This window comes from Falco punctatus (genome assembly GCF_963210335.1).
Source record: "Falco punctatus genome assembly, chromosome: 5".
Classification (NCBI taxonomy): domain Eukaryota; kingdom Metazoa; phylum Chordata; class Aves; order Falconiformes; family Falconidae; genus Falco; species Falco punctatus.
In genome coordinates, this window is record NC_137584.1 from 672598 (window position 1) to 682371 (window position 9774).

The window sequence follows — 9774 nt, forward strand, 5'->3', positions numbered from 1 at the left end:
CACAAAGGTACAATAAAAATATATGGCCACTCAGATACGGGCGCCTATGGGGATGCGGTGCCTGTCCGGTGGGATCCCGGGCCCGCCAGGGCTTCGCCCCCCGCCCTCTCCCGGCCTATCTCCCCGCACGGCGGCTGCAGCGGCGGGGGGACGCAGCGGCGGGAGCCCCGGGACGCCCGCGGCGAGAGCGCACTCCCGGCTGCCCCGCCGCCAGTGCCCGCCGGCCCGCGCAGTCCCCCGCGGCACTGCCTCCCGTGGGACCACCCTGGGAGGCCGGGAGCTCAGAGTAAGGGGTAGGGGGGGCTGCAGCGCGCCCCCGCCCCGCCCCGCCCCGGCCGCCTCCTGCATCACTGCTCGCGGTGCCTGCTGCCGCTCTCCGGGTCGCTCTGGTCGTCGGTGAAGCAGACGTCGACGTCGCTCTCGTTGTCAGTCTTTTGCTCCTGCTCGGGGTGCGCGTAGCCAGAGTCACTCTTGTCCTCGGCCGCCTTGCCGAGGCTCTGCCCCGGGTGCCGGGACTTGACGTGCCGCTCCAGGTCGCGGCGCCGCACCAGCACCTTGCCGCAGTGCTCGCAGCGGTAGGGCGTGTTGCCCTCGGCGTGCAGGCGGATGTGCTTGTTGAGGTTGCTGGGGTCCCCGAAGGGCCGCAGGCAGACCTTGCACTTGAGTGGCTTGTAGCCGGTGTGAGTCCGCATGTGGATCTTCAGCCCGTACTTGCGGGAGTACAGCTTCCCGCAGTAGAGGCACAGGTGCCCGGTCTTGGGCTTCCCGCCGGCCGCCCCCGCCGCCCCTGCCGGCAGCGCCTCCAGCCGCCCGCGGCCCTTCTCGGCCGCCAGCTCGGAGAGCTGCTGCGTGTGCATGGCGATCTCCCGGTCGATGCTGGCCAGCGAGCCCAGCTCGGCAGCATGCAGCCCCGCCGCCGGCCCCCCGAAGTACGACACCGACTCGGGGTACTTGAGGAGGCCACCGAGGTGCAGCTTCAGCGGGTAGTAGGGCGCGGCGCCGTAGAGCAGCTCCCCGTTGTAGACGGTGAGCGGCATCACCGGCAGCCCGCACTCTCCCGCGTACGCCTTCAGCCCCTCGAAGGGCGGCAGCGCGAAGCGCTCCAGCGCGCCGCCGGGCAGCGGCGGGTAGCGGGCGGGAGGCAGCGCGGCGGCGGGCAGCCCCCGCTCCACCTGCCGGAAGGCCGAGGCCTCCTCCAGCGGCGAGAGCAGCGGGAAGGCGCGCAGCCCGCCGCCGCACGCCAGCCCCGCCGCCGCCGTCGCCGCTGGGGGGGCGGCCTCGCCCGGCAGCGCCCCGCACTTGGGCGGCGCCTCGGCGGCGGCGCGTCCCGCCTTCAGCCCCCCCAGCAGCTTGGAGAAGCCGAGGGCGGTGGCGCCCCGCGCCTCCTCCCGCAGCGGCCCGGCGGGGCGGAAGGCCGAGCGCGCCCCGGGGCAGAGCGCCAGCCCGTTGCCGCCCGCCGGCCCCAGCAGCGGCCCCGGCCCGCGGGCGGCCCCCACGCTCATGTCCAGGGCGCGCTCCTGCTCCTCCTTGCCCGCCGCCCGCTTGGGCAGCCCCGGCTTGGCGAGCGGCGGGGAGGCGGTGGCGGCTTCGCGCTTGACGGCCTCCCGCGGGCCGCAGCCGGGCGGCGGGTGGCCGCGCAGCGCGGCGGCCGGCGGCTCCTTGGGGGGGAGGCCGAAGGCGGCAGCGGCGGCGGGCCGGCCGTGGTCGTGGTGGAGGAAGGGCCGGCCGTGGCTCAGCGCGCAGTGGAAGTGGACGTGGGCCTTGAGGCTGTTGGGGTACTTGAAGGTCCTCCAGCAGTACCAGCAGATGTACCGCTCCTCCCCTGCGGAGGCAAGCGGAGGGGCCCGTCAGCGGCCGCCGCGCATCCCCGAGCCTCCCCGCGCCCCCGCCGCCCCGGCTCCCCCCTCCCCCCCCCACCCCCGCCCCGATGTCGCGGTGCGGTGCGGGCGCTGTGCGGTGCGGGCCGCGCTTCCGCGGACGGGGCGTCGTGGGGCCGTGGGGAGCAGCTGCTGCCGCGAGTCGTCTGTCGGGGGGCCCATCTGTTGGCGTTTGCAGAGGAGGAGGTAGCGTATGTCAGGGAGTCGGCTGCACCGAACAAAGACCAATCTAATGATCGTGAGCCCCTCATTACGCGGCGAGACAATATCCGATATGTATGGGCCATATGTAATCATTCCCTTTCAGAGGACAATGCCCTTTGTGCCCCGTCCCCTAAACATTTCGGCTTCTCTCGAGCGGAACAGACCTCGGTGGCCGCGGCTGTGCTGGCTGCCCGGCACCGCAGAGGCACAGTCTTCGCTGGCCCTGCTTTGCCAAGAGCGTCCTTCCAAGGACAACCTCGGCTGCCTCTGCGGGCAACCTGTCTGTCTGGGTATCTTTATTCTTTCGGGTTTTCTCTTTCTTTCTCTCTCGCTCTTTCCTTCTTTCTCTTCCTCTTTCTCTTTCTTTCTTTGCCTCTCTCTTTCTCTTTCTCTTTCATCCTTCCTTCCTTCCTTCCTTCCTTCCTCTTCTTTCCTTCCTCTTTTCCTTCCTTTTCTTTTCTTTCCTTTCCTTTTCTTTCGTTCTAACGCTTTATCCCCCCCTGCCCCTCTCCCTTCCCTCTCCTCCCCTTTCTTCTATCTCTTTTTCTGTCTATATGTATCCATCTTCCTCTCTCTCGTTTCTCCCAGTCACTACGAGGCACCGATGGGACGTTTCGGAACCCGCGGCCCCCCCCAGTCGCTGCCCGCCCTGCACCGCCCCAGCTGCCCTCATTGCTCAGTTAATGCTCCGAAACGCCAAAGCAGAGGCCAAGTGCCACACGGAACCGAGAGGCCGCTCCGAGCCTGGGCCCAGCTCCTCGCGTTTTGGGGGGTCCCTTGGGGGGCGATGGGGGTGCGGTGGAGCACAAGGGACGAGGATGGGGGTGCTTCGGCCCTGCGCTGCGTTCTGCGGCAGCCGGGGCACCCGCGGGGCGGCGGGTCACTGTGGAGCACGCGCTGGCTGCCACCAGCCTCCCGAGAGGGCTCTTAACGCAGCATTCGGGCCAGGGATCAGCCGGCGGCCGCCGCGGGTGAATCACGAAGTCTTCGCTCTCCACGGGAAACTCGAGGGCGAACTCGCGAACTCGCGTGGGAGGATCCAGCGCTGTTGCCCGTGTCTCGCCGCCCGTGTCCTTGCCGTCGTGAGCGGCCCTTCCTCGCTGGCCGTGGAGCAGCAGCCCCCGGCCGTGCAGCTCTGTGAAGTCGTCGGACGTGGCCTTCCGCCCCGTCGGGGAGGGAGGGAGGCGGCAGCGCGACTGCCCCGGCCCGGGTGGGGCAGCGGCGGCGGGAGATGGAACCACGGCCGCAATCCCACCGCCGTGCACGGGAAAGCGGGTAAAGAAGCGGAACGGGCCGAAAGGCGTGCGGCCTCAGACCTCTGCGGGCTGCCTCCCACTGCCTGCGTTTGCCTTTGCGAGTCTCTACAGCGATGCGGTTTGGCCCCGCTTGTCCTCGGCAAAAGCTTGGCGGGACCAGCGGGACGGGCTGCCTGCTAGGGCCGCCGAGCCCGGCCCGGCGCTTTCCCCGGTTCAGCTCCAGTTCAGCAACTATCGCTCGGAGAAAAAAAAAAATAAAAAAAAAAAAACGAAAAACACCCTTTTCTCATCACGGTAAACCCATATAAATGGGGTCAAACACAAGATCTCCAAAGTTTTGTTTTGATTTTTTTTAAAAAAAAAAAAAGCTCTCTGGATTTCTTCCGCCCTGTTTTGTTTTCTGTTTCTTATTTCGGCGTACTATCCTTACAGGAAGAGCGCTTTAGCATTTTGAGACAATTCTGAGTCCGCATTATTTGGTCTGGAAACTGTGGGGCTGGAGTCGCAGCAGATCCGCAGGGTCAGTCTGCAGCTGAGCCTAACCTCGACGGGACGAGGAAGGTGCCACACGCTGGGTGCTTCTCGTAGACCAGAGATTTCCTGCCTTTATTTTCCTCCGGGCAGCGCTGGTACCCATCCGCAGGCAGGAGCTGCTGGAAGGGTGGGAGAGCGGGGATAGGACCCAGCGCCGTGTCCTCCTTCCTTCAGCCGAAGTTTCGCCAGAGGGGGTGACCCTCGGCAGACCCGTGGCCTCACTGACGCTGCGGGGCGGGGGGAGGGGGGCAGAGAGGTGACCAAAAGTTTCTTTTCCAGGTATAGTTTTAGTGCAAGGAGGGATCTGGGCTCTTGCGCACCGCACGAGTCGGATGGGACGTGAGCAGCCGGCGCCCGGCGTTTCGGCAGTCACCCACCCCTCCGGGCCGCGTTCCGGTCACCCTGCGGAGCAGCCAGCCTTGAGCGGAGGGGAGGGCGCAGCCCCTCCCCGGATCGTGCCCTTCCCAGGGCCACAGCCCGGCTGAAGCATCTTCCGCGCAGGGCAGCAGCAGGCGGGGTCCCCTCGCCGCTCCCTGAGCGGGCTCAGCCCGAGGCGGGAGAGTGCCCGCGGGTCGCGCCGAACCGCCGCCACCGTCCCGGGGGGGCGCAGGGATCAGCGGGAGGCTGTGCCCGCCGCCGTCGCGGCACGGCAGGTGAAGGCTGAGCGGTTTTGTCGTCTTTCCTCCAGGTTTACTGTGCTGCCATTTTTGTTAACCATTGGTGCAACTCCACCTAAGAACCAGCCTGCAGACTGAAACAAGCCGTCCCAGGCGGGTGGCTTCCCCTTCCCGATATCCTCATGTGATTTGACGCCGACTTAATTTTTTACCTAACGCATCCTAATTGACAGGGACCGCCCAGTAGCCGTTTTGACGCGACTATGTGAATCTACCCCACAAGGTAACCTGAAAAGGGGCTCTTAAGCTCTGTCAGAAGAGCACAGAAGGTGAACGCGATGTTTTTAGAAACTACCAAGCTAAATTGCCGTCTCGGAAAACAACACTAGCGTTGTTTCATTGAAATCCTATTTGCCTATCAAAAGATCATTAAATTGTGCCGGTGACGGAACGACTCGAGGCACGGGGGCCTTCCCATACGCTACCGAGTTAATAGATCACCCTTTAAATATAAGCAGATGGAGTCTTAGCTTAAAGGGTAGCAGGTTAGAAGTCGCTGCAGCTGTGCTGGCATTAATTTTCCTGAGGGCGCAGATTTGAAGGGCCCGCGTATGCCTACCGCAGTTTGAGCTCCCGTCAAAGATGTCAATTTTAAAGAGGGCTTGTTTTGTTTCGTTTGATTCGGTTGCTCTGAAACGAATGCCCGCATCTGTACCTTTCTCGTCGTGCGTGGGGGTGGCGGTGACGGGGATGTCAAACCACTGCGCCAGGGGGTTGGAGTACCAGACGGTGAGCTCCTCTCCCGGCTGGACATCTCGCAGCGCCCGGTAGAAAATCTGGGAGGGAGAGAAAGGAAACTTCTTCAGGAGGCTTGAGAGGGGAGGCAGGTGGTGGAGAGCGGTGCCAGGCCGGCCCGGAGCCGCGAGTGGGGTACCTGTCCTCCTGGCAGATCCGCAACAGCCTCCAGTGTCTGCTCTTGGGAGTTTCGGGCAGCCCGGATTAACCCTATCCACTCCAGAGCTGAGCTCCCAGCTTCATCCACTAATTCCCCTCTCACCATCCGCACCTGGAAGACAGGCGGCACCGCTGTCACTTACACGCGAGACGAAGCAGAAAAGAAAGCAAAAAGCTTACCCGTCCCCTGCCTGCCTGCCTGCTGCGCCCTGCACGGCTAACCGGCTTCCCCACGCCGGGCGGGCGCCTGGGCATCGCGGCTCGGCGGCAGCGGCGAGAGCATGTCGCTCCGCCGCAGCTTTGACTCTTCCCTCCTCGCCCGCCTTTGGGCAGCACCTTCCCCGACCCGCGGGTGCCCTGGAGAGCTGCGGCTGCCCGGAGGGGGTTGCTGCTCTCCGGGGTAAAGGTGGAAGAGCCCGGGCCCGGTGGGCACCTGCAGCTTTGCCAGGGGAAACGGGATTTTTCCCGTGGGTCGCACTGGTCCAAACGCACCTTGTTCAGTCTCAGCTGCTACATTTAGCTTAACGCTATATTAAACGAACAGGTAAGGTGGTTTGGTTTTGGTTTTAGGGTTTTTTGGAACGGTTTGTGCAAAGCAATTGCGACATACACGACTTGTCAGGAGACAGGGAGGGGGCAAGGGGAGGATTCTGCTTAGCTACGAAGTCCCTGTAGCCCCGTGCTTCATAATCTGCTTGCCCATACAAAGAGAAAATGAAGTGCCCGTTCCCTGAATGACCGTGCAATAAAAGTCATCGGAACAAAGCAGTCTAAAGCGAGAAACGAAGGGAGCCAGATGAGAAATAAATTTGAGTGGGCTGGCAGAGCGTTTAAAAACAATTAAAGGGCATTAAAAATCCGAGCGGAACGCGTGAGCCGCGGCTGCCCCGGGGGGTGGACGGAGGGCTCTCACCCGCAGCCCCCTGACGAACCTGATGGACGGGGCGCGTACCCTCCGCCGTCTGCTCCTCGCTCCTCAGCTCGGGCGTCGACTGACCCCGGAGCCGGCAGCCCAGCGGCCGTCACCCCCTCCCGCTCCGGCTGTGCGGGCAATTAGCGGTGTAGGAGCGGGACCCAGGCTCTGGCTCTGCGGGGAGGCCGAGCTGCCCGGGCTGACCCGGCACCTGCGACTCGCACCGCGCCGCCGCCGCCGGGGGGGCCCGGCCCGCTTGCCCCGCGCTCCCTTCCGGTCCCAGCCACAGGGTTCGCAGCCAAAGAGAGGGACTGTGCGGGGCACAAACCCGAGCCAAACGCAGAAATAAATCGGTGCACCTGCCTCTCCCCCTGCCCCTTCCCTGGACAAAACCTGGGGGCTGTGAAAGCCGCGTGTCCCCGCCTGGCCGGGGCTCCAGGTCAGGGAAGGGGCAATGCCCGAGCGAGCGGAGCCCCGCGGGGCGGGGGCTGAGCGGCGGCACCAGCGCCCTCCGGCACCGGGAACCGGGTACCGGACTGCGGTGGCGCGTTCAGCGTGTCTGCGTCCAAGGCGGGGGCGCGTCCGCTCCTCCGGCAGAGCCCCCGGGGTCTCTGGCCTCGACGCGGAGGCCGGCGGGGCTAGCAGGGCCCCGGCGCTGGGGAGGAGGAGGAGAGGGTACGGGTGGGCCGGCTTTCCTGGCAAAGCCACGAGAAGACATCTCGGGACGCTCTGGAAACTCTTCCCTTTCCTTTCCTGGCTCGCTCTAAGAAGGGAGGATCGAAGAGAGAGGGAGGAAGAGCAGCCTCTTCTCCCAAGCCGGCTTCCCCCGAGTCAACGAAAAAGCAAGGTCCAGCGGTGCAGGAGAGACCGTAGGAAAATACCTTTTTTTTGGGTCCTGGCTCCCTGCGGTCTGACAGGTACTTGCCCAGTTTGAAGGTGCCCGGCACAGGACCCAGCCGCAGCCCAGCCGGGATGCAGCTCTCCGCGCTCACGCTGATGGCCGGAGCCCTGCTGGTTTGCATCGCTGCCTCTGGGTGCGAGCGTTCGGGAACCCAAAGTACTTAAGGGGGCCGGCGTGACAGCGGCAGGCGGCGGGAGGATGAGCACAGGCGTATCTCCGCCCGCAGAGTGACGCGGCGGTGTGCGGGCGCCGGCTTTTCAACGGGAGCAGGAGGGGTACCCCTTGGCAGGGGGATGCTCTGGGGCGCAGAGTTTGGTGAGAGAGTTTGGTTCCTCGAGCAGCTGCGGAGTCCCATCCAAGAGGGTCACATGGAGCCTTTCCCTAACCCTCCTGCATAATCAGGCGGAGTGAATGGCTGGCAGACAATGGGCCAGGCGACCTTCCCATTCCTAAAAATCCAATTTGTCAAGGGCAAAGAAAAGGCGTTGGTGAATCAAAGGTCTGGAGGGACCATTAATCCTCAGCATGGGGTATTGTCCCCGAGACAGTTACGATATTTTAAGTGACAAATCCACTGTATAATTTCTCCATAAATTTTACTTCCTTTTATTGTTCCTCGACAAACCAGTTTTGGAAAATAAGTGACTATTTTAAGTCTACTTGGCTGAGCCTTTTGAGGTTTAATATACTTCAAAGATTTTTAATTCTCTTCCCTTGGCTTTATTGTAAAGGAGATTAAACAAAGAGATGGGGAATGTTTTGAGGACTTGTTAACTTCTATTGATTCCCGGCGTGTGCCATACAGAAATTGGGCAGGTACTTGATGGGAAAACACCAGAAAATACCTACACTTTTTTTTTTCCTCTCTCTTTTTTTTTTTTTTTTTTTAAAGAACGACCATATTACCATTTCAGTGGGTTGGTTTCAGGCCAGTAATCTGTTCAGAAGAGCTTTGATCCTTAAGGAGGATGAATAGCACAAAATATGAGCCGTCGTAGCCCCTGTAAAACACACCGCTGCATCTGCGAGCGCTGCGGAAACTGTGTCTCCTAGTTCGTGCGATTAAGAAATAGAGACGGGAGGAAACAGAGACATACAGCCACCAGGAAACAGAGAGGCATGGCCAGCAGGTAACACAGATGTCTAACAAACAGCGTGCAGCTGGATTCCTTGTTTAAATACATCCACAGGTTCCTCTCACGCACGCAAAATAGCTTGCACCGAACCTGCTTTCGGAGGTGGAACCGGCAAAAAGCGATTGTAAATAAAGCCAGAACGAAGTGATTCGAACGGTGTGTCTATGTCCTTCCTCCTCGCATAAATATTGTAATTAAGACACAACGAGGCGCTAGGATTAAGTCATTTTATAATTCAGGCTGGGTATCCCAAGAAATCTCCAGAATCTGAAAAGGAAAGGTGTGCGACATTTTTCTTACACGCATGCAACAGTTCAGATGTGCCTGCCAGACCAAATAGTACAGTAACAAATTCAATTTTCCACTTTCGCTTTTATAGTCCTGTCTAATTCCCACTAGCAGGTTTTCTCCTCTCCACACCTCCTAAGTCTCCAAAAAGAAGATTTCTGACCCTTTCTCCTACGGAGAAGTTGCACATGCAGATTTTATGCATTGCATTCAGAAAAAAATTGCAGATATGGAGCTTCCCCCCCCCCCCCCCCCGGCGTTTTTCTGACAGTCAGACCTAATAAATTTTAAAAGAAAAAACAAAAAGCTACGCTTAGAGGTGTGTCTGCCGATGGGTGCCAGGTAACTGAGGGGACTCTTCTCAAGTAACCCGGCTTCCTGCAAGATAAACCTTGGCACGTCGCTTTCCATGTGATCGTTAGTGTGGGCTTTGCTCTGGATTTGTTTGCCGCCGTCACGAGTGGCACCACCGTGGAAGCGAGGGCCTCAGGGATGCGCAGCGGGGGGAGAGGGACTTTGAACCGGCAAGTCTCACGAGCTGGCGGTTGCAAAGATGCCCTTTCCCCTCTCCCTGGCCGGCACCGCACCGGGAAAGCAATTAAAGCTCAGCCTGGCAAGTTACCGCCACCGCTGCCATGACGTTTGCCCACACCAGTGGCAGTGGCTCCGGCCCCGCCGCGGCCGCGCTGCCCGCCCGCCCCGTGCCAGACGGCTGCCCTCCGCTAGGCACCGCCGGGCCGAGCCCCGAGGTGCCAGCCCCTGTTCAGACCGGAGGGCGGCGGAGGGCGGTCCGCACCGCCCGTTCCGCCCCCGGCGCTGGCCGCCGGCGCTAGGCGGGGAGCGCGGGGGCTGCCCCGGCCGGGGGGACCGCGACGGCACCGCGACGGGCCGGGGCCGGGGCCGGGGCCGGGGCCGGGGCGCTGCCGCCGCCTGCGCCGGGGGCTGCCGGCCCGCACGGGGTCCGCGTGGGCTGTGAATGTGTTTTTAGTAACGACACATACTGGCGCGCACAGGAGATAAATGTCGCGCCTGCCCCCCGCGGCATCAACGATCATCGATCGCATCTCTCCGGGGTGCAATGGCAGGGACAGTCC

The 9774-nt window shown here is 62.2% G+C and overlaps 1 protein-coding gene across 2 annotated transcripts; it reads right to left on the reverse strand.

The window, feature by feature from the left end:
• Nucleotides 1-207: 207 nt before the first annotated feature.
• On the reverse strand, nt 208-9774 carry PRDM13 (PR/SET domain 13). Of its 2 annotated transcripts, none has more exons than XM_080388029.1 (4): nt 7237-9774; nt 5423-5554; nt 5204-5348; nt 208-1822 (listed from the first exon to the last, which is right to left on the reverse strand). In XM_080388029.1, exons 1-4 carry the CDS (start codon nt 7375-7377, stop codon nt 348-350), a joined length of 1893 nt encoding a protein of 630 aa, XP_080244155.1. In that variant the 5' UTR covers nt 7378-9774; the 3' UTR covers nt 208-347. The 2 variants fall into 2 exon arrangements, with proteins under 2 accessions (XP_080244155.1, XP_080244156.1); XM_080388030.1 differs by having other exon boundaries at nt 5204-5324; nt 7237-9764.